General features: G+C 32.8%; 2 protein-coding genes across 2 annotated transcripts; both read right to left on the bottom strand.

Annotated features, from left to right (window-relative positions):
* Nucleotides 1-1085: 1085 nt before the first annotated feature.
* LOC107839553 (protein YIPF1 homolog) lies at nt 1086-6142 on the bottom strand. The gene is made up of 6 exons (XM_016683091.2): nt 5695-6142; nt 5572-5614; nt 5400-5480; nt 3932-4118; nt 1561-1828; nt 1086-1464 (listed from the first exon to the last, which is right to left on the bottom strand). The coding sequence occupies exons 1-6, from the start codon at nt 5749-5751 to the stop codon at nt 1258-1260; spliced, it is 843 nt and encodes a 280-aa protein (XP_016538577.1). The 5' UTR covers nt 5752-6142; the 3' UTR covers nt 1086-1257.
* A 13667-nt stretch (nt 6143-19809) lies between these two features.
* Nucleotides 19810-24718, bottom strand: LOC107839554 (peroxisomal adenine nucleotide carrier 1). The gene is made up of 5 exons (XM_016683092.2): nt 24296-24718; nt 21961-22192; nt 21059-21205; nt 20722-20879; nt 19810-20639 (listed from the first exon to the last, which is right to left on the bottom strand). The coding sequence occupies exons 1-5, from the start codon at nt 24436-24438 to the stop codon at nt 20366-20368; spliced, it is 954 nt and encodes a 317-aa protein (XP_016538578.1). The 5' UTR covers nt 24439-24718; the 3' UTR covers nt 19810-20365.
* Nucleotides 24719-24926: the final 208 nt, after the last annotated feature.

Here is a 24926-nt window from a genome sequence, read left to right as displayed (position 1 = left end):
AAATAATCATATACTCCTTGGATTTGTCATCTCTTTGCTTTGAGGCTTGATCTCTTTCTGACCATAAAATCTTGTGACATTTTGTTTAATTAGATACTATAGTAAAACAAGTTATTAAAGCTTAACGTACCATACGTGAGTACTAAAATTTTCTAACTTATAATATGTTTTGGTACTTGCTTTTTTTTATTAACAAGTTAACAGACAGCCTTATTGATTTAATTAAAACTAGTCCTTCCCATTTCATATGACGAGTTTTTTTGTTTGGGCAACTTGTTTTGTTTTGGCCTTTTACTAATGCCTAATTTTCTTATTAAGCAAAGTAGCAAACTAGTATTTCCAATGCACTAAACGTATTGGAAAATGAGCACTTGAGAGCTAGACGCGTAGCATCTAGAGGAAGCCATTTGAGGCTGGGGTGGGTGGGTGTAGCCGCCCTCTTGTTTTCTGAAATTCTTGTAATAACTTTTGTTAACTATGCCTGCAGAAAATGTCATTTCTACTATGATTTCCTGGTGAAAAGAGTCGTTGTCAGCTCTTAAAACGAATATCCTCTCTCTCTCTCTCGTGGGCGGAGCCACCTATATCAAAGGGTGGTCAGGTGCACACTCTTTGTCGGAAAATTATGTTGTGTGTACAAGCTAAATGTTAGTAGCTATTATGAGATTATGATCTTTTTCACTACACGTGTTGTATAATGTATAGGCTTAAACTTTGAGATTATGATCTTGTGCCTCTAATGCTAACTGGCCAAATTTGCTTGCAGTAATTGCCTCCTTTGTTTTAGCCGACTTGGCAACTCAAAAAGATTCGAGGGGGTCGGTTTGATTAATTCTTTCTACATATATGCTCTATTGACTTGTGAAAAAGCTTATACGTATATTTAATATATTGAATTTGCACTCACAATGCATGATCTGACAATGCAAGAGTTGAGAAAATAGCAAAGTAATCATCACAATCCAATGTTGACCCCAAGCCCAAAAGGAGCAAGCAAAGTAAGAAAAGGCAGACACAAAATTGAAAATTAGCTCACTCTCAAACCTACTTATGGAAAAAGAGGGCCACAAGCTGAGAATGAACCCTTTTGGTGAAAATGAAACTATATTATTGTATATCGTCAAAAATGAATGAATACAGTTCCGTTTCAGTGACCAAGCACACTTCCAGTCAAAGTGATACGAAGGACAATGTGATTTCTCTTCTAATTAATAACATGACATATTCAAACCAACCCTAGACGCATTTCAATACTAGCTATACTGTGACGTTGAACAAGTAAACCCTCAATACCAAAGCAAGAGCAAGTTGCAACAGGAAGATAGCAGCCACAATAAAGAACCACCTTTCGCCAGCCGATGCTATGTGGTGCTTCAGATTAGTAGCAACAAATGTGGCAGACATGAAGCCAGCTACACCAGCAACCACCCATCTCACTATCTCCCAGGGAACAAGAGACAGACACTGTAACACAGTAACCATAAATCTTAGTATGGATCCTACAAACTAAAAATGATAGTGCAATCATTGATCCAGTATACTATAATTACATAAACTTACCAACGCTGGAATGAAGACAAAAAGGGAATAGCCATAAAGGCACAGCAGCTGAACGAGGCCAGATGGGGCAGAGAAGTATTTGAGGACTACAAACAAGCAAAGAGGAACTATAGTGGAATAACCATAGAATAAACCCGCAGACCAAGTGACAAGGTTGATGTCATAGTTCCACTCCTTGTTGTGTAGCTTGTGTGCTATATAGGTAATAAATGTACCAATGGAAGCCGCAACAAAAACCAAGGTACTGCATATCCAGAATGGGCCATACCTGAAATGAAGAAATTGAATAATTATGGTAGAGAAGTTTGCAACTATGGAAACAACTGAAAAATGCACAGATAATATCTTAAGGGCTAAGGCACAAACTAGTCTGGCACCACCGAGTGCAGATAATGGCTAATTTAAGCATCTGGCAAGAGTTTGGGCTGGTTTAGATGCAACGTTTGCAAACATAGCTTCTCTTCCTACATTGCACCCTTTAGCAAAAATTTCCTGCAGGGAAGTTCTGATCGAGCTTCTTCTTGTTCACTGAACAGGTAAAGCTGGGGCTAAAGACATACCAGCGGGGCAGTAGTGGCAAACCTTTACTTGCTATTTTGGTAGGTTGTTTGATTTGTTACTTGTCATGAAGGTATTGAAATACCATAGGCACAGTTCCAATTCCGAAAAAGCAAACCAATTGGAAACCAAGTGAAAAAGAAGCAAGGGCACGAGACCAGTCATAATGTACCATAAAGTCAACAACTGAAGTAACTTTTCTTGAAACAAATTCGATAACCATCACATAAAGCAGCGTTCAAGCAAGGTACCAGTATGACCATAATAAGCTTGCCACTTGCCAACAAACAAACATGAGCTTTTATACCAGGACAGAAATGATAGAGGAACACGCATAAAGTAGATGAAACAGGAGGCAATGAGTAGCTGAATGATTTACCCCCAATCCCCAAACACACGAAACAAAACCCACTAAGCACTCCAAAGTAAAGAAAAGTAAAAACAAAATTTAAGAATTGAAACACTAAGGAAATAAAAGATCCAAATAATAAATAAAGTACCTAAACAATCCTAATATCATAATAGAAGACATGTAGATATAAGGGAGAGAATAAGAAATCAAAACAAATGCACATATGATAGAAATCAGATGATTTGCACAAAAATACACAAGCATCAGTACAATGCACAGCACAAATTGCGCTGTGCATTGTACTGATGCTACATACAAACAATTTTTCAACCTTTGTTAAAAAAAATTATAAAAAAAACGCACAGCACAATTTCCAACTCGAAATTGAAAAAGATGCCAGCGCAACTTTTTCTTATTGGTTTTTCTGTAATAGTAATTTTCAAAATATACCACCAGAATTTGAAACAACCTCCCTTTGGTTAAAATCCTAAATCTAACAGAGAATTGAGGGAACATAAACAGAATTTCTCTTTCAGTTCCATTTAAGTTTTTCATGCGGGAATTTCAGTTGACATAAACTTTAGATGAACAAGAAACACAACAGCCAGTTTATTTATCAACAACAACAACAAACCCAGTGTAATCGCACCAAGTGGGGAGCCAGTTTATTTATAATTAAAAAAAAAACGAGAACCAACAAATCTTTATAGTTACAAGAGTTATAAAGAATCGTTCCAGATCTGCTAGCCTGACATTACACTACACCATCCCCTTACAACCAGCACTCATTGGAACTTCAACACCAAAATAAATCACTATTCAAATTGAACAATTCAAGAATATTGACTTTGCCACTAGACAACCTCTCAGCCAGCAATCTCAGCCGGTAAATGTCTCTTAGTCATTATTTGATTCTAAGGAGGTAAAAAAGTTGAGGTCTAAATAGCTGATCAATGAGAATATTGGCTTTGTCATATTATTTCAGGCTCATGGCCAACCTCCCAGCCAACAATCTCAGCCAGTGAACGCCTCTTAGTCATTTTCTGATTTTAAGCGAGGTAAAAAGTTAAGGTCTAAATAGTTGATCAATGAGAATATTGTAGGATGGAATTGCCAGAAAGGGATACTCGTTAAGGGGGATCTCCCCCAAAACCAAAATTAGAACAATAATATCCAAGAAGAGAAGTGTTAAAGAGAAGATGGATTTTTGCTCTCCTAGAAACGGGAAACACCTAGGGCAGAGAACTGATGGAAGTAAATGGGATAAAAAAATATAAATGTCTTTTAATAATGGTCAACCCCCACCCTATTTTCAGAAAATGGTAAAAGTCCAAAAAACTTATATTTCCAGGAAATAAATACGAGTGATACGTTTTCATAACGCATAAGATCTGTAATTCAGAATAATATAAGAGAATAAAGACCAATTCAGTAAAGAAAATGAAAGAGGGGGGAGCATACAAATCTGGGTTATCGGCAGTCTTCTCTGAAAAGGATCCCGTGAAAGGAAGGAGTGAATCTTTTATCCTCTCTAGAACATCAGAGGTATCAACATCAAAATATGGCTTATAAGCAGCAATAGTGAAAGCACGGAACCAACCGCCCTGTTGGGGCTCATCAGAACCAGATACTGGTTTAGAGAATGTATCTACAAAAACAAAATTATAATTATTAAACAAAAAGAGAATAGAAGTAATTCAACTTGAATCAAGAAAAATAAATTTGCTAAAAGTACTAATAACATAACGGGAAGGACAGAATAGCATCACTTGCAGCTTCCTTCAGTTTACGCTTTGGAGATAATGAAATAACTCAATAGTCAATATGAAGGAGCACCAAATGATACAACCTGTAAAGAACTAGGTATACCTAGAGTAAACATAACCACATTATCGTAACCCCTCGAGACCCGTTCTGGAACTTCCTTATTTTCCTATTTTTATCCTGGAAAAAAGATTTCTTCCTCACCTCATTTTGACTAATAAATCCACACCAAACTATATTCGTCTTTCCTATTATTGGCAAAACAAGTTCTTTTTTATGATTCTACCATATAGTACTAGACCACTAGCATAACAATCAGAAGCATCATTACATCCCAAAATTTATCTGATTTTGACTCCCATTCTGATGAATAACCTCACTGCTATTTGTAGTGCCTTGCCGACTATCAAGATCTTCCATAACAAGAATTCTTTAAAAACTTCATTAGCTAAAGAACTCAATTTCTCCTCTTTTCTAATTGTTTCATCTCCACAAAGCAAGATCAGGACTGAATTGCTCTCTGCTCCAGCCAAACTTCCAAGACATTGATTTGGACAGGCACTATCTAAAAGGAGATGGAAGCAGGAACTAGCGCTTTCGACTAACTTGTTTTGTTAAAAAAACTTACATTTGTTAAAAAAACTTACATTCTTAAATTAACCTTGTAGTTGCTTGGAAAATTTAAAGATCTTCCCCACTTTGGCACTTCTAACCAGTAGCATGCCAACATCTCTCCACCTCTTCTATAGGCATATGAAAGTGCACCAAGTAAAAGATGCCAGTCTAGAAATTTTTTCACCAGTAAATTCAGAACAGTGTTGACAAATATAATAATGTCCATTATCTTTAGTTGATTAAAACATATCAGCTGTCAAGTTAACAATTCAAATCATATCAAGGTCAAACATGTTGTCAATGTCAGTGTTATCAGGATGCTGATTCAAATCACCGCTGCCACAAGAACAGTATCATGGACAACCACAATGATAATCCAAGCATGACAAGATGGATCAATCAATTGTAGAATATAAACACCGATAAACATTAAATCAGCTGCATTTAGCTGAAAACTACACGCTTTATAATAGCAATCATACTACGATAAACCAAATTAAATTTCAAATAAAAAAAACAGTACGTATATGAGTAGATTAGTCGGAGTTACCGTCAGCATCACGTGGAGGTCCAGAAGCAGCAGAGATTTTGCCCTGGGAACTGGAAGGTGGAAATGTCTGCAAATTCGACTCTGCAAATCACAAAATTAAGTCCATTTAATTTGACAAAAACTAATTCAATATCATCAATGATTCTATTGAAAAGGTGATTAAGTCAATTACCAGTGAATTTGACGGCAACTTGACCAGGTGGATCTGCGACTGCCTGCAATAATATTCAACAATCAGATCTGAAACTGAAAAAAGGCTGAATGAATTCGAAAACAAAAATAGAGAAAAACATACAGGAACAGATCCAGAAACATTCTGATTATCAATGGCGGTGTAATTACTGGACATCATTTTCGCTTCCTTTATGTATTAAAGGTGTAAAGTTCAAGGGATTTTATCGCAAATTTGTTCTTTCAGCTCACTCTCGCGTACAGATCTGTGAATGTGATCCTTCCCAAACTCTTCTTTCTATTTATTTTACTTCTCTTTTTTTCTTTTTGGGGTTTTTTGTTTGTTTGGTTTTTTCAGGTGAAGGGATGGTGGATCTTCTCATATTTTTGGAAATTTTTGCCGATTATTCATTTTTTATTTTTTTTTCAATTTATGAATTTTTTAGATCAAGATTTCAAAAGATTTTTGAATAAAGTGTAAAATTTTATATAAAGATATTAAATCATGATCGAAAATTTTATTTATTTATATGTTAGACAATGATTCTTTCGCTATGCGGAAATATAATGAGTATGTTGTTGTTTTTGTTGATGAAGGTTTGTTATTTTATTAGTAGAGGGGTTAATAACTCAAATGTTCACTCAACTTTGAACTTTTATCCCAGATAGTCACTCAACTTTGATCATTATTCAGAAAGACACTCAACTTTCACAGTTTTACTCAGTGAGTCTGAGTCTGAGTAAAAATGTGAAAGTTGAGTGACTTTCTGAGTAAACATCAAAATTGAGTGACTTTCTGGATAAAAATTCAAAGTTGGGTGACCATTTGAGTTATTAACTCATTGTCACACCCCTCTTTTTACACACTCCAAAAGATTTATATTTTAAGGGTCGAAAAGGTTTTATTATTTAAGTGACAAGAAATAAAAATTTATTTCGGAAAAGGATTATTTACATTTTTTACTCAGAGTCGCCACTTGGCATAATCTAGTGTGCCAAGTCATCATTGGAAAATCCTTTTCAAAACCATTTGACTCTTTAAACTGGTTTGCGAACAGAGACTCCGGCTAAGGAATTCTGTTGACCGAGGGGAAGGTGTTAGGCACCCCTCGATCCCGTGGTTCAACCACGGTCGCTTGGTAGAGTGTATCAACTATTTCGGCATTACAAAATGTATAAACCGCACAAAAGAACGCAAAATAATCAAACAATAAACAAAACAAAACAATCCAAAAATGTAAAGTCCAGTCCAATTATACAGTCCAAAATAAAAAAGGACTAAAAATAAACCTACGCTAATCCTAAACTAATGCTTTACCCGACGCCTCGGGCCTTCACCACGAACATCTTCCAAGTACAAGGTACTTCGGGACATTCCCCGGTGAATAAATATATACAGATACTTCGGGGCATTCCCCGGCCAAATTAATACAATAGATGTCAATGTATAAATCAAAACCATTCCACAAACATTTCACCACAAATCCTAAATCTTGCCTACCCAACCTACCTTTGCCTAAACCAATCGGCGTATCACGATACTACCAAGTTCAATTAGCGCTCGTTTCAAGTTAAACACACAATGAAATCAACTAATCCAAATTTCCAATTATATCAAATTTTAATTCTCACCCCCAAGTCCATTTTTAACCACATGATTAGTGTATGCTTCGATTTTCCAATCACATCTCATAATCCGAAACCAACATCAAACGCAACACAAACAACGAAGATTCAAACCAAACACACAACAAATAAATCATCCACACCCACAACATCAATAAAGAGTCAAGATAAAATAAAGACCGGTAGAAGAAATGGACCTCGATGAAACTGATCCTTGTCGATAATAAAGAAATCCGAAGACCAAAATACTCGACCGGAGAACCTCACAATGAACAAACCCAATCAGTGTCTCAAAATTTTCAGCCGAACAGATTTCAACCAAGGAACCAGACCTCAAAGTGAAAATCAAATCACGAATATTGGACGGGTTAGTCACGAACACCCCCCAAACGCAATATCGAATGGACCCCACAACATACAAGACCAAACACCCACCAAAGATCCAATAAAAGGGCTTTCGAATCAAATTCATTAATTATTTTTATGAATGGCTGGAGTATCGCAGCCATCAGAACCTCAATCCAAATCGAACCTCACCGTCGACTCGTCCACTCAACATGAATTTTCGTTGGTAGTATTCACCAAAAAAAGAACGGGAATAATTGCGGGGTGTGATTGGGTCAGAAAGTAGCCGGGTTTCACTTCGTCGGAGTTCCGGCGTACACGAAAACGGCGAAATCGGAGAACCACTGGCTGGATTTGCGCGACAGTAGCGTTTTCCAGCGAGAACTCGCCGAAACAATCCAAATTTTCGTCTGCTTTTCTCTTTATCTTTCGCCTTTTCTTTTTCACTCAATTTCTATCTCTTTTTCTCTTTACTCTTCACGCCTCTCTCATGATCTACTCCCTTTTCTGTGTGTGGTGGAATTCGTGTATGTGTGAGAGCTGAGAGTCTCTTGTTAATGAGAAAAATGACCAGCTCTGTGTGTTTTTGTGTAGGTATGATGGAGTGGAATCCTTTTGAGTGGAGTATGTGATTATGGAAGATGATGGAAAATTTCCTTGTGGGTGTCTTTAATCTGTGGTATTATTGTTGTGTTGATCCGTGTGGTGTTCTGTCAGTGAAGAAAGAATTGTGGAATGGAAAGAAAAGAAAAAAAAATGGGTTATTGTATGTTGTTGTTCTTGAAGGTCCAAAAATCGAAGAAGGTGATGGAAAGGAGAAGAAAGGGAATTTTTTTATTTTTTTTTGAGATGTGCTCTGTTCTTTTTTGGTTACTGTTGGTGCCAAATTCTGTGATTGTGAGAGTATGTGTATGTGTTTTATTATGAGGTTTACGTGGGTGGGTATTGGGGTAGGGTAGGTGGGGTAGGATATGGGGGCATGGGGTAGTGATGTGTTGTCCAAAATTGATAGGAGGAGTGGTTAATTTTGTTACAAAAGAATAATTAGGGATTAGGTTTGTTAGTGGGTTTGTTAATTTTGTATTTTTTATGGGATATAATCATACGGGTGAGGGCACGTGGTAAGACAGGGATAAAAATGTGTAACTTAGGTCTTCGGGAGGGACAAAATTAGGTGTCTACACTCATTAATAGAGTTAATCAACAAAATAATATTAAATTCAAGTTAAAAGTTATGCGGAAAGTAATTTCTCAAGAATTATATTGCACTATTTTTAACAATAGTAACAAATCTAAATTGTAATCTAAAAAAGGGATTTATGTGTGGGTCAGTCAATTTACTTATAAACGAACATTTTCATTCAACATGTTTTCAGTGTAGTCTCACAGAGTGGGTCTCAAAAGGATAAAAGTGTATATAAATTTTATCACCATTTAAAAATAGAAAAAATATTTTTGATAGAATATTGGCTAAAGAAAAATAATCTAAAACAATGCAGAAAGAAAATCAACGGATGTGAAAGCATCATAATACATATAAAGAGTAAAACAGAGCTTTTCATTTAGCTTTCTTGTTTTCTTGTTGAAAATTAAGGAGGAAGAAAAAGGAAATGGTAAGGAAAATTAGCTTCAAAGATGAGAATAAAATTTTGTATAGTTTTGGTAGAAACATGCAGAAGCTATAATACGAAATCTAATTGTGGTATTATCGATGGACTATGTACAGATTTTTGTGATACAATTGTAATTTGCCCTATACAGGTTCTCGTTTGAAAGTCAATACCTTGACAAGAAGAAGAGTAGAGAGAGTGATTCTTATTTCTTCTCTTGAGGGATTATTTACAATGAAGGAAGCCCTTTTATTTATAGGAGGAATTTGTCCCTAGTTTCACACGAAAAGACAAATACATCAAATCCTGATAGACATCAAATAGATCTTGATAGATCTTGATAGACATTCACTATAATTGATATATATCATAACACTCCCCCTTGAATATCTAACAATACGCATATAGGCTACCTCATTAAAAACCTTACAAGGAAAACTCAGTGGGACAAAACCTCGTAAGGGAAAAAGAGTACAACGCGTATTAGCTTCCCCTAATAAGAACTTCCTTGAACATTTACATTCCGATCTTGTGCACCATCTTCTTGAAAGTTGCAGTTGGAAGAGACTTGGTGAATAAATCAGTCACATTATCACTTGAACGAATCTGTTGTACATCAATATCACCATTCTTTTGGAGCTCATGTGTATAAAAGAGTTTTGGCGAAATGTGCTCCGTTCTATCTCCTTTTATGAATCCACCTTTCAGTTGTGCTATGCATGCTGCATTATATTCATATAAAATTATGGGTACTTTGTCACATTCAAAGCCACATTTTTCTCGAATGAGATGTATTATGGACCTCAACCACACACACTCTCGACTTACTTCATGAATATCTATAATCACAGCGTGATTCGATGAAGTGGCTACGATAGACTGCTTTGTTAATCTCCAAGATACGGCAGTACCCCCACATATGAATACATAGCCTGTTTGAGATTGAGCTTTATACGGGTTAAATAAGTACCCAGCATCAGCATAACCAATAAGATCGGAACTGCAATCTTTAGAATAAAATAAGCCCATATCGGTAGTCCCCTTTAAATACTGTAATATGTGTTTGATCCCATTCGAATGTCTCCTAGTAGGAGCAGAACTATACCTTGCTAGCAAATTTACTGAAAAGGCAATATCAGGCCTTGTAGTATTTGCAAGATACATTAGTTCACCAATTGCACTAAGATATGGTATTTCAGGACCAAGGAATTCCTCATTCTTTTCTTGAGGCCGGAATGGATCCTTATTCACATCAAGTGATCGAATAACCATCGGAGTACTTAATGGATGTGCTCCATCCATATAGAATCGTTTCAACACCTTTTCTGTGTAGGCAGATTGATGAACAAAGATGTCGTTTGTCAAATGCTCAATTTGCAAACCAAGGCATAACTTTGTCTTTTCGAGATCTTTCATCTCAAATTCTTTCTTTAGGTAATCAATTGCCTTTTGAATCTTTATTGGCGTTCCAATAAGGTTTATGTCATCGACATAGACAACAAGTATAACAAACTCCGGCGTTGTTTTCTTTATGAAAACACATGGGGCAAATTTCATCATTCGTATAACCTTCTTTAGATAAATATTCACTAAGACGGTTATACTATATGCGTCCAGATTGCTTCAAACCATACAATGATCTTTGCAATTGAATGGAATACATTTTTCGAGGCTTTGAACTATATGCTTTCGGCATTTTAAATCCTTCGAAAATTTTCATGTATATCTCATTATCAAGTGATCCATATAGATAGGTTGTTACCACATCCATCAAATGGATTTCAAGTCTCTTATGGATAGTGAAACTAATAAGATAACGCAATGTTATTGCGTTCATAACTGGTGAATATGTCTCATCATAATCGACACCAGGCCGTTGTGAAAATCCTTGTGCGACAAGGCGTGCTTTATACCTTTGTATTTCATTTTTCTCATTTCTTTTTCGCACAAAGACTCATTTATAGCCAACAAGCTTAACACCATTAGGTGTTTGAGTTATAGGTTTTCAAAAACTTTACGCTTGACAAGTGAATCCAATTCATATTGAATTGCTTCTTGCCATTTTGGTTAGTCATTTCCTTGTCAACATTCTGTGACAGATTGAGGTTCAAGATCCTCACTATCTTGCATGATATTCGTTGCAACATTATATGCAAAGACATGATCCACTACTATTTCAGATTGATTCAAATTAGTTTCAACATCACTTGAATTTATGGATAGTTCCTCATTTTCTTGAGTCTCAGGCTCATTGACCATTTTAGGGATATCAACATTGCTCAAATCTTGAGCTTTCATATGAGGATCTTTTGTAGTGACATCTTGACCATTTATTTTTCTTTTTCTAGAATTTCGATCCTTAGAACCTAATGGTCTGCCACGCTTCAAGCGTGCTTTAGATTCATTAGCTATGACACTAATGGATGGTCCTTTAGAGACATCAATTCAAATTGGGACATTCTCTGCAGGAATATGTGATAACCTGTAAATGCGTCCGGCATTTGATTTATAATTCTCTGCAGATGAATAATCTTTTGTACTTTTTGCTCGCAAATAGAAGTACGTGGATCAAGATGAGATAGTGATGGATTTTTCCACAAAATTTCTCTTTTGATATCACTATCTTCTCCCCCTAATTTTGGGAAAAGTATCTCATCAAACCGACAATCTTCAAATCGAGCAGTGAACATATCTCCCGTTAATAGTTCAAGATAGCGAATAATAGAGGGTGATTCAAACCCAACATAAATTTCTAACCTTCTTTGGGGGCCCATATTGGTGCGGTTTGGTGGTGCTATAGGCACATATACACCGCACCCAAAAGTTCTCAAGTGAGATATATTAGGCTCTTGATCCGAAACCAATTAAAACGGAGAAAATTTATGATAATTTATCAGTCTAAGACGAATAAATGTTGCAGCATGCAAAATTGCATGACCCCAAACCGAAGTGGGCAACTTAGTTTTCTTCAGTATGGTCTTGCTATGAACTGCAGATGTTTAATTAATGACTCAGCAAGGCCATTTTGAGTGTGAACATGGGGTACAGGATGTTTCACTCTTATCCCAATCGATAAACAATAGTCATTAAATGCGTGGGATGAAAATTCTGCAGCATTATCAAGGTGAATAGACTTAATTTGATTATCAGAAAATTGAGCCCGTAATCATATTACTTGTGCCAACAATTTTGCAAATACCAAGTTGCGAGATGACAAAAGGCACACATGAGACCATCTAGAAAAAGCATCTATTAGGACTATGAAGTATCTAAACGACCCACTTGGTGGGTGAATTGGTCCACAAATGTCCTCATGTATGCGTTCCAAGAATGCGGGGGACTCAATCCCAACTTTTATTGGCGATGGTCTCACAATCAGCTTGCCTTGATAACAAGCATTACATAAAAATTCACCATTCAAAAAAACCTTCAAGTTCTTTTATGGATGCCCATTTGAATTTTCTATTATTCGTCTCATCATTATTGATCCTGGATGTCCCAGATGATCATGCCAAATTACGAAAGTATTGGAATCAGTAAACTTCCGGTTTACTATAGAATGTGCCTCAATTGCACAAATCTTTGTCCAATACAGGCCAGAAGATAAAGCAAGGAACTTTTCAACAATACATGTCTGCCCAGAGACATTGTTGGTAATACCAAGATATTCAAGATTCATCTCATCAAATGTCTTGATATGATAACTATTTTCACGAATATCTTTAAAACTCATCAAGTTTCTCCGAGACTTGGGAAAGAACATAGTATTATTTATGATGAGTTTAGTTTCCTTGGGTAAGATTATAATGGCTTTTCCAAAGCTTTCAATCAAATTAGCACTACCAGAAATTGTAGTAACATTAATCTTGTCCATGTTTAGATGAGAGAAATATTTCTCGTCTTTGAATATCGTATGCGTAGTGCCAGAATCAATCAAACAAATATCTTCACAATTTGAAATCTTACTTTGAAAATTATTCATATCTTCAAATAAAATGACATACATCAAATAAGATATATATTAAATTTTTGTTACAAAGTGAAAGCTTATACTATAAAAAATTAGCTTAGCTTAGCTTAGCATTTTATGTTTCAATAGTTAAAGAAAAAAATAGCTATATGGCATGTGCAAAAAAAAAAAAATTACTTGTCAACAGATTTGATAGACACATAGTAAACCTAATAAACAGCATGCATATTATCTGACAATTGGTATTGATGATAAAGAAAGAAAAAAAATAAAAAAATTACTATGTATAATGATTAAAAGCACACGTAGGAAGATTAGTAAGTTAAATTACTATACTTGAATGTAGTGTTGATGTTTTACATGAATAACACGGCAAGGTTACGCTAATTTTATTACTTTACCACTTATTGTATATGTTGTAGTACCTTAATTATTAGGTCACCTCATGTTATAGTTAACTCATACATAGTGTTGATGAAAAAATTAAAGAGGTATTGTCAATGATTATTCTTATTTTTTTTCAATAAATAATGGTAAAATTAAAATTCAATTCAATTTAATAATAAACTACAATAATATAATTGAACTTAATAAAAACTAATCAAAAACTAATACTCATGCAAACAACTATTTTTACATGATTCTTTATTTACTAACTTTTAGCAATAATAAAAAAATATTCATTCTTCCATGTTAACGGAACCATCACCAATCAAGTGATCAATCTTTCCTTCAGGGTGCTCGTAAAAGTCTATTACATCCAAGCATGTGATGTCAACATTATTTTCAGAGAGAAAGTTAGCCTCGGCATATCTCTCTTTCCTCTTTAGTGATGCTTGATAAAGATCAACCAAGTGCTTGAGAGCACGACAATCACGCGAATAATGTCCCTTTTCACCACATCGGAAACAAGTAACTGCGTCATGTTTCTCATATTTTCTCTTTTTGTTTGATGAATGATTAACACCTGGAACAGGGCTTCTTTCTTGGTTATTGTGACCATGACCACGACTAGGGCCGCGACCTTTTTCACGCCTAGCATGGTGAGCGTGCACATCATTCACTTCAGGGAATGGTGCAGATCCAGTTGGTCAGTTCTCATGATTTTTCATCAACAAATCATTATTTTGTTCAACCACGAGAATATGAAAACTCAGTTCAGTATACTTTTTGAAACCTTTTTCTTGATATTATTGCTGTAATAGCACATTCGAGGCATAAAAAGTGGAGAGCGTCTTTTCCATCATATCATTATCATTGACCGTCTCTCCACAAAGTTTCAATTGAGAAGAAATTCTGAACATGGCAGAATTGTATTCATGAACAGACTTGTAGTCTTGAAATCTTAGATGCATCCACTCATATTGTGCTTTTAGGAGGATGACCATTTTTAAGTGGTCAAACCTTTCTTTTAGGCTATTCCACAATACGAGTGGATCCTTAGCAGTAAGGTACTCAATTTTCAGAACTTCGTCAAGATGATGACGCAAGAAAATCATAGTCTTAGCACGATTTTAACTAGATGTTCTATTTTAATTCTTTATGGCGTCTCCAAGACCCATAGCATCTAGGTGGATTTCAGCATCCAACACCCATGAAATATAGTTCTTGCCCGAACTTTGAAGGTCAACGAACTCACACTTCGTAAGATTGTTAGCCATATGAAAAAAAGGGAAGAAAAATAATAATACCTTAGCCTTAGCCTTCAAATTTGAGACGATAGAGTCGCGTGCTGATAACGTGTTATAAAATAAGAAAGAATAAAGAAGAAGAGTAGAGAGAGTAGAGAGAGTGATTCTTATTTCTTCTCTTGAGGGGTCATTTATAATGAACTAATGAAGGAAGCTCTTCTATTTATAGGAGAAATTTGTCCCTAGTTTCACAATAAAAGACAAATACATCAAATCCTGATAGACATCAAATAGATCTTGATAGACATTCACTATAATTGATATATATCATAACAATTCTCATTTAAATTAAAAAGGCACAACGCAACTTATTCAATCGGATAGTGCTAAATGGCCATAAAAATTTAGCCATAGTTTGGCCATAATTATAAAAAGACTTCAATGACCTTTCTCTTTCAAAACAAATTATTTTTTTTTCTTTTTTTAATTAAAGAAAATTAAAGTCTTTGTTATTTTCTAAACTTAAAAGCCAATTACCACATTGGAAAATGATAATCAATAAATGACTATTCAATAAAATAAGAAAACGCATTTGTTTATTTTAAATAAGTTTAATAAATTATATTTATTGTACAGGATCAAAAGGCAGTGAAAATTAAATTCACTATATCAACCATAGGACGGGACAGAGGAAGTAAGTTGTAATAAAATGTATTTATTTATTTTTAAGTAAGTTGAAATTTAGGACGGATAATTTTGTTATTAAAATATTTTCAAATTGTATTTAAAAAATTATTTAAATTATGTAATTTAAATTTTTAAAAAACATAATAATTTTTAAATAATATCTGTTATACCCTTTGCCTCAATTTATGTGGTATTGATACAATTTTGAGAGTGTACTAAATTTTTTTATATATTTTTAAAATATTTTAATTTATTAATTATTGTGATTTTTACTACTTGTTCTTTTGTCTCAATTTATGTGTCAGTAATAAAATTTAGAGAGTCAATTAAATTTTTTACGTCTTTTTAATTATTTTAAGTTGTTAATTATTATGATTTATAATACTTTTACGTAATTCTCAAATATATAATATATTAAAAAGTAAGTTAAATAAACAAATATAAAATAAAAATCTAAGCAGGCAACACAAGCAAACATGTCGATCTGTTGTCTGTTTATCATTCTTTATAAGTGAGATAAATAAATCACAAATGCCCATTTAAGTGGTACAATGCTTAATTATTTTTAATTATTGTGTTAAAATAAAATTAAATTATATATTTAAATAATTTATAAAAATAATTTTTGAAATATTTCAATAACTACAAATCATCACACTTTAGAAGTGGTAAATGTTGACACATTATAAAAATCATTCATATAGGCATATGTGCCGAACCAAAGAGAGTGAGACATAAATGTTGATGGTACAAGTCTTTCGCCCCTATGTTACGCCGGTTTGATAAATTGTGAATCATTACTTATATTTGTTATTAAATTGACCTCTGATTCTTTATTTTTTAAGTATATGGTTAAATACAATTAAAATATATATAATTTAATAATTCTCAGGCATAATTTGTAAGATATCGCAATAACGATAATTCAACATACCTTAAACTTGATATATGTTGACACTTATAAAAATTATGCATATAGTTCACATTTGTCGAACAAAAGAGAATGACATATGTGTTAATCATATAAGTCTTTCACCCCTATATTACGTCGATTTGATAAATTATGAATTATTATTTGTTACTAAAATGATCTCTAATGATTTTTTTTATTATTATTAAGCTTATATATATATATATATATATATATATATATATATATATATATATATTGCGATAACAATATTGTGATAACAACAAATCAACACACTTTACCTTGATCAAGTGTTACGACAACGGTTATTTTATTCGAGGATTTAAACCTCATCTATCTGAACAATGTTTTTATAGTCTAATACTAAATTATTAATTAATAATTATTATAAATATAGTTATAATTAGTTGAACCAAGGATTAATAATTGAACATAGCTATCACAAAAGTGTATTTGTATAATAATGTATATCTAAATAAATAAGTGATTAAATTTTGCTATTTTTTAATCAGCTTATTATAACAAATCTAAACAAATTAACTTTACTAAATTTTACTTTAGACTTGTTTCATCGAAATAATATTTTTATCAGTTCAGTTTAATTAGTTTTGTCAATGATGCGATTCAATTTTATAACTTGTAAGTTTCAAATATAATTTTCTTTAGAAAATAAATATCTATATTAACGATTCTATTAACTTCAATTAACTAATTATAAAGAATTTAAACAAAAATTTAATATGTTTCACTCAAGCTTCATCATGATCAAGTGTTTTAAGAATTTTAGAGGTGTTTATTATTCGGCTTAATTCAAATTTACAGGATCTTATTTATAAGTTTCAAATATAATTTGAATAAATAAATTATTATATATAATTATTTTATTAATTAATATACTTAATCTAATATTTTTTTTTATAAATTCTCGCTAATTATATGAAGATAGATACAAATTGTTTGTCGAAGATAAAATCACTTACTATATATATATATGTATGTATGTATGTATGTATGTATGTATGTATGTATGTATGTATGTATATATATATATGTATGTATGTATATTGTAAAGTAAAATTTTCTTTATAACTATAGTCTACAACATAATAGATTTCATAGCAATAAGTATAAATTTTTAGTCATAGACCATATAAAATGTGTATATAAATTTCAGCCACATTGATTGCTACAAATGTTACGAAAAAAAAATATTGTGGTTAAATTATTTAGCAAAATAATTTTTTATATTTAACCACAACCATTTTGTTAGTATATCTATCTATATACAAATATAAAATAAAAAAAATTTAAACATGCCAAAACATGTTATTATTAAAATTCTGAGTGAATTTGAGAATTTCTTTCAATATCACTTATATTTCATTTAGGACCACAATATTACTCAACTGTTACTTTTTTCCTAAAAAAATACTAAACACCTCAAAAATATTCTTTCTCTTAGTTGACATGTCATGTCATTAAAATCACATTTTTAAATAATAAATCATTTAATTCATCAAACTCATGTACTCAAAATTATAGTTTTATTCCTTTTTTAAAAAAAATGCATTAGTTTAATTTTACTGTTTAGAAATTCTTTACCATACTTAATCTTTATCATATTAGTTTAAATGTAAATTAAAATCTCTAGATAACTTATATAATTTAATGATATTATTTTATTTAGGAAATAACTGATCTTTGTAGGCCATTATATATAAAAACTAGAATGATTATCTAGGAAATTAACTCTAGAAAAAAAAGTATAAATACCTAAGTATGAGAATTTCTTCTTAGTAAAATAATATATATTTTTAAAAATATAAAACTATTGTTTTGGTCAAATGAATTTGTGGAGTTAATATGTTTATTATTTTTTAAAAAATGATGGTTTACTGACATGACATGCTATTTAGAAGAGGAGGAAACTTTCGAGGTATTTAGTATTTTTTGAAAAAATATTAATAACTGAGTGATATTATTTTCTTAGCAAAAACAAAATGAAATTTTTATAAGAGACTCCAATAATATTTATAATAATCCAAAAAAATAACTCTAGAAAAAAATTGAAAGTTTAAGTAATGATAAAAGATTTCTAAGCGTGAAAATTTTTTCTTAATAAATTAATATATTTTAAAGAAAAGAATAAGAATATAATTTTGACTAAATAAGTTTGATGATTTAAATAAGTCTCTTATTAAAAAAAATAATTTAACAACATGGTCCGTCAATTAGAAGAGAAAGAGACATATACGATACTTGTCTTTTTTAGAATAATAGTGAAAGTTGAGTCATATTATTATCTCTAAAAAGATAAAAATAATTTTTGTAGGAAATTAAAAAATTATGAGTGGTCAATGACAAAAATAATCCTTTAAAAAATATGTGTCAAGTTTTAGTACCGATAAAGTTTTTCTAAGTATAATTTTTTTTAATAAACTAATGCATTCTTTCAAAGAAAAAAAGAACTATAGTTTGATTGAATGAGTTTGATGAGTTAAATAGGTCTAGTTTTTTTAAAAAAAATAAAAAATTAATGACATTCATGTCAACCAAGAGAGAAGAAGACTTTTGAGGTGTTTACTATTTTTTGAGAAAAAAAGTGATTATTGAGTGATATTGTGATCCTAAATAAAACATAAGTGATATTTGAAGAAAAATTTTAAAACTTAGCTGACTATTTCGAAAATTCACCGTTAAAACTCTATTTCCATACAATAATTTTCATATTCATTAAAAAAATCATAAAATCGAACTAGATAAAAAATAAGTAAAACAATTTAATTAAAATTTTTAAAATATGTACAAAGTATAAACTATACTACATAATTAAAAGTAGAACAAAAATGAAACAACTACAAATGTAAAAAAGAAGAAATATAACTAACAATTAATAAATAAATTTGTACTAATTAATTTTTATTTTCTTAATAACATATTACTACATTTGATAATTTTTTAATTGTGTAATTGCCAATTAATAAAATTAAATAATTATAATTAAATACATAAATTATTCATTCCCATGTATTGGGATAGTTTTCAATGTATTGGAAAATGGTATAATAAATGAAGTAATGTTAGAAATTGAAATTTAGGATAAAAAGGGTAAAAATGTCTTAAAATAAATTAGTTTATAATGTGAATAGCATTTATTACTATTATGGCCAAATTATGGCGAAAAAGTTTTTTCCTATTCAATATATGTACCAATAGTGCTTTTTTCACTTGTAGCATTGAATTTTTAGTTGTGGTATTGAGTGAGGTGATAGCGCGCCGAAGCCTAAGATGGAGATTACTAGTTTACTCATAAAACCTCTTTAACTATGCTTTCTATTTGTAATTTCCACGAAGCGTTGTGTTTAAGCATATTCCCTCTGTACTATGGAACAAAGAAAAACACATAGTAAAAAATAAATTATCTCCCAGACGCTACGACTTCCTGTAAATCCAATAATATAGTAGTTGGAATGTAATGAGAGATAGAACCTATTTGGGCAATGCTTGGGCAAGTCACATGAAAGAACCTATTTGGGCAATGCTTGGGCAAGTAACAAGGATCCAAAGTTGACAAGTACCACAAAAACTTTGGAAGCCGGACGGGGCCGGTCAAGCATGTTGCTGCCAGAAGCAAACCCCGTTCTTCTTCTTCTAGAGAACCTAATTGTTCAAAGCAACTAGAAACAGATTACTTAACCACATTATTCTAACGTTTCTAAATAAATAAATAAAATAAAAATTTTCTTGTCAGATTATTCTCTTCTAGGAAGACCAAAAACTATCATATTATTCCTCTTGAATTCATCAACTTGCTTGAGCCACCTTGATGACAGTAATTTCATCTGTATGCCATGGACCTGAACACCGTTTAACAGGGAGCCTTCTCCCCCCCTCGAAACTAACTAAGACTGCAACCTTCCAAATTAACTTTCTTTCTTCTGATTTGTCATATAGACCTTTTTTTTACACGCAATCAGCTCAGCTGACTGCAATTTTTAAGCACTTTTTAGCCTTCTCGGCCTGACCAGCAGAATTCTCCTAAGTGATAGTATGAGGACCCAAGTTGTGGCAGAGATCTTTTCCTTGATCATTAGAAGCAATGCTGAGCTCAACACTGTTTTGAGGATTTGAGCATGTAATCCCTTGAAGAAACCCAAGATTCCTTCTTTCTTCCAGATAGAGCATATGACATTGCTGATTGTCTTACTTGATTTTGGTTCAGCCTTCTTATCCTCATCATCGTCTGCTGCTTGAATCATGACCTTACACCTGTTTTCAGGATTAATGTTAAAAGGCTTATACTGGATCTACATTAACGTCAATCCATGATAGAAGTCAAAAGATATCAAACCTGATCGCTGGATAGGTCAGAACAGTGGCTATGCTCTTTGACAGTGCACCTAACACAAAAGCTGAGAATGCAGAAAGTACAATAGGCGATGTGTCTTTCCCTGTTGTCTTCTGTTTACCTTTCAGCAATCGTTGTTTGAGTTGATCAAAAACTGTATACTGCATCACGTAAACATCTATTTTAGAAAACTAAATCGATAATTAGCAGAAATTGTGGCTTCACATATAATAACATTACTTGAATTCACAAGACTCCATTTAATTAAATCAAATCTGTATACTAATTCAACTAGTCACTACTTCAGTTTTACAAGCAATATTGAAGAATGTTTAAGTACCTGAATGGCAGGGTTGGAAGTCAACAGTAAAGAAATCCCAAGGCCATCAAATGCTTCACTCCAACTACCTTCTGTAAGTGTCTTCCAAAGGCCTTTTGATTTCCCAAAGGCACTTGTCTGCATCCTCGAGGAAGCAGTATCCAGTGGCTACAGAACATCAAATAACATCAGAATCCAACTGAGTAGCATCATTTTCAGATGTATGAAATTAAACGATATGGTTTTGGCTTTGCAAATATCCATTGAATCTGATAACAATCAATTGGAGTAAGACCCATGGACATTTGACAATAAGTTTTTGGCTCATGCACCTATATTTTCATTTCTTAGTACAGAAAACGCTTATATCATAATTCATAAGTCATGAAATTATCACACACCATGGATTAGACATTTGAGAAATTTAGTGTTTAGAACAACAGATCTTAAATAGAGATAGTTTCACTAAACCTTTTGCAAAGAGCAGCTATGAACAACCTGGAAAGTCGCTCCACTAATATTTACTGGTCTATGTGCCAGAATTAAGAATAGGAGCACTACTTTTAATTAAGACACAACCAAAACTTCGGAATTTTGCCTTGGGAAAATTGTGAGGACACATTTTATTTGAAAGATGCATAAAACTAGTTTCAATGTCTCAATGATTTCAGTTTTTAGTTCCTTCCCCAGTTGGAAACAGCCAGATCGGCATTACTGTTTGTTATCTACCATAGCCAAAAAGACAAAAAGCTCAGTTGTTGAAACAAGCATTTTCTGTTGATACATAAAATACGATTTCAAAACACACTCTTAGGCCGTATTTCCTCACAACATGCAAGAGAGATAAAAATAGGAACACTTCGACACTACTCTTTAGTCACTTAACAAGAAATTGATCAAATGCAAGTATACAAACATCTTACCTGAGTTGTTATGGCTGTACAAGCACCAGCTGCCGCTGCAATTAACAAATTGGCTGTAGTTCCAATGGATTTGGAACCACTTTTCTCCAAATAGAGTCTCTTAAAGTAGCTATATCCGTAGAAATACACAAACTGCGCAATGAAAGATTGCAAGTTCTTGGTTCCCAGACCTTGGTACAGTGACAGGATCTTACCACTTGATACTGCCTCCACCAGAACATCAGAGATATTCCTGCAGAAGGGCAAAAGTGAATCAATGACAAAATTAACAATGTCGTAAAAAGCATAATACCTCATTTTCTAATAGATGCTGTGGAAGATGTTCCAAAAAAAATAAAAATTGTATTCAAATATTAATTATTGGCATATTGTCAGAAAGGATGTGGAATGTACAAATACCAGATGTGTTATGTCACTTCAATGAGATCAGTAATAATTGAAAAAGAGGACACAGTAAAAGAAACTAAAGGCATCTCAGTCCCAGACTTCATTATAAATTTCAAACCTTCAAGGGAATGGTTAGTCATATTCAAATAAGGGATCTCTTCTCACTACCACGAGAATGAAACGTCAGTTGTTAACAACATTCTCATGATAAATTGGGCTTTAGTAAGTAGTGAGAGATTTAAACTAAGCATTTTGGCAGGAACTCATTTACAGTAAACTAGGTAATAAGCTCAATGAAGATTTTCTCAGTCATCTTGGTAAACAAAAAAGAGAAAATTTCTACCCAAGAAAATTTACTGTCATTTGTACAAAGTAATAATGATGAGACATCCTGAAGAACAGTGTTATCACACGCAGCAGGAAGATCACTCAAAAAAGCTCATGAGAATACACGGGAAATTTCCTCGTTCTAAAAGTAGTAAAATAGACATCTTCAATTAAATAATCATGTGTTTTCCAAAGATATCCTGTTAAAATGAAACTTCTTAAACTAAAGGTCTGCAATCAATAAAAATCTCTCTAGTGATCCTGAACGAGAGGAGGTAGAGATACTTGTTAAACCTTCTAATATAAGCAGAAGATGCAATAGAAACCTCAAGTACACCATCTGTTTGGTCTATCTGACATTAGAGAATTTTCTCAATTGACTAAAGCAAGATTTCCTTGGATTGGAAAACTGCAACTTTGATGATCAAGCATCATAGTCACACTGTTTTTTGTACGATAATGACAAAACCTTCTTGCCAAGAAATTCTAAAGGCTGGACATTTATATTATATAAAGGCAATACCTCAATTCCCCACCACGCCTATCAAGTTTCACGAGAGAATACAAAGTCAGAAAATAGTGAAATTTTGCAGATCATGGGATCAACAAAAGATGTGCAACATGCATAGTTATGACACATGAGGTTAATACGGATTATGCCAACAGCACAGCTAATATCACACATTATGAGTGTTGTCTCTTAATTTTCAAGATAAAATGAAGCTTTGGAATGGACTTTTCCTTTGACTTATGCCCTCAACTGTTGGCAGTCCTGGGACAACTCGGTACTCGCATACAACAACAACAACAACAACAACAAACCCAGTGTATTCCTACAAAGAACTCGGTACTCGCATAAACTTTATTTTTCCTTGATAAGTCAGTTCTTACAGATATTTCTTGCTACCCTCCTTAGATGACGTAAGTTTTGTTACAACTTTAAAGAACAAATAGTTGTTATTCGTTAACCCTGATGACTTAGAAAATTTTGGGGCATCCTTTCTTTCTTTCTCTGTAGATCTCAACACTGAAAAACTCTCTAACGTGCGCAATCGAAGGCTAGAATATTGAAAGGTCTACCCACGAAATCACTTCCAAATGTTTCACTACAAAAGTAGTATTCTCCTCAAGAAAAACATATTCTGCAGAAAAAAGCCTTTTTAGCCAAAAGGCAATAAAATAACATGATGGTTTGAAGAACAAACTCTTTAATAAAGGCGAATATATTATCTAAATTAAGCAATGGAAGCTTTTCCAAACACAACATTCACTTTTATTCTTGGAAAAACTAGATTTAGCCACATGGATTTCAGTTGATCCGTTAACTAATTTTTTGTTTTTTTTTTAAAAAAAAAAAAAACGAACCAGATGCAAAAGTCCCTTTTAAAGATCCAAACTTCGATCACAGATCAAGGGACCCCTTCATAGAAAATTCATGTTCCTTTTGACTTTTTCTCCACAAAATAATAACAGGATTCAAGAAAAAGCATCATCCAGTCAGAAACAAACAAATACCCATTTACACAAAACAACCAAAAAAACTGATCAAAGAGCAAAACAAAAAAGACCTGATCACATGATGAGAGAGAACAGTAGAAGGGTGGTAGGTAAAAACAAGAACCTGTATTTACGGAGACCGTGAGCTTGAACCTCAGCTTGATACTTAGCTTTGCAGGTATCAAGAGGATACAAAATAGTAGTGCTAACTAAAGCTCCAATGGCTCCAGATGTCGCCTCTGATATAGATTCCAGATCACCTGACATCTTCTTCTCTCTCTTTCTCTATAATATAAGTACACAAATTATGAGTAATCAAGAATTGTATACTCTGGTCCTTTAACAAATGTCAAAACCAAAGACTCCAATCCAAGTTATTACAAATTCCAATTGAATTGATCCTTTATTTATTTATTTATTTAACAAATAAAGTAGGCAGGCGGGTTTGAATTCTAGGTGATGAATGAGAGCACAAAGGCTGGTACAGACACGGTAGTGTGTGGGGTCGATCATGGGTCTTCTTGGGAACTGCAATACGTGGATATATATATATTGAAAAAGGATTCTTCGCTTATATCCATTTCGTTTGGTATTAAAATTATACATAATTTATATAATTACAAAATTATTTAAAGGGTATATTTTAATTGCTATTTTAAAAAAAAAAAAATTATTGAATTTAAAATGTGATTAAAGTGGATTAATTAGGATAAATATGTATTGAAAATTATGGTTAAAAAGATTTGGAGAAGGAC

Source organism: Capsicum annuum, chromosome 8 (genome assembly GCF_002878395.1).
Source record: "Capsicum annuum cultivar UCD-10X-F1 chromosome 8, UCD10Xv1.1, whole genome shotgun sequence".
NCBI lineage: Eukaryota > Viridiplantae > Streptophyta > Magnoliopsida > Solanales > Solanaceae > Capsicum > Capsicum annuum.
Note: the sequence above shows the minus strand (reverse complement) of the source record. Positions and strands in the feature narration are given on the sequence as shown.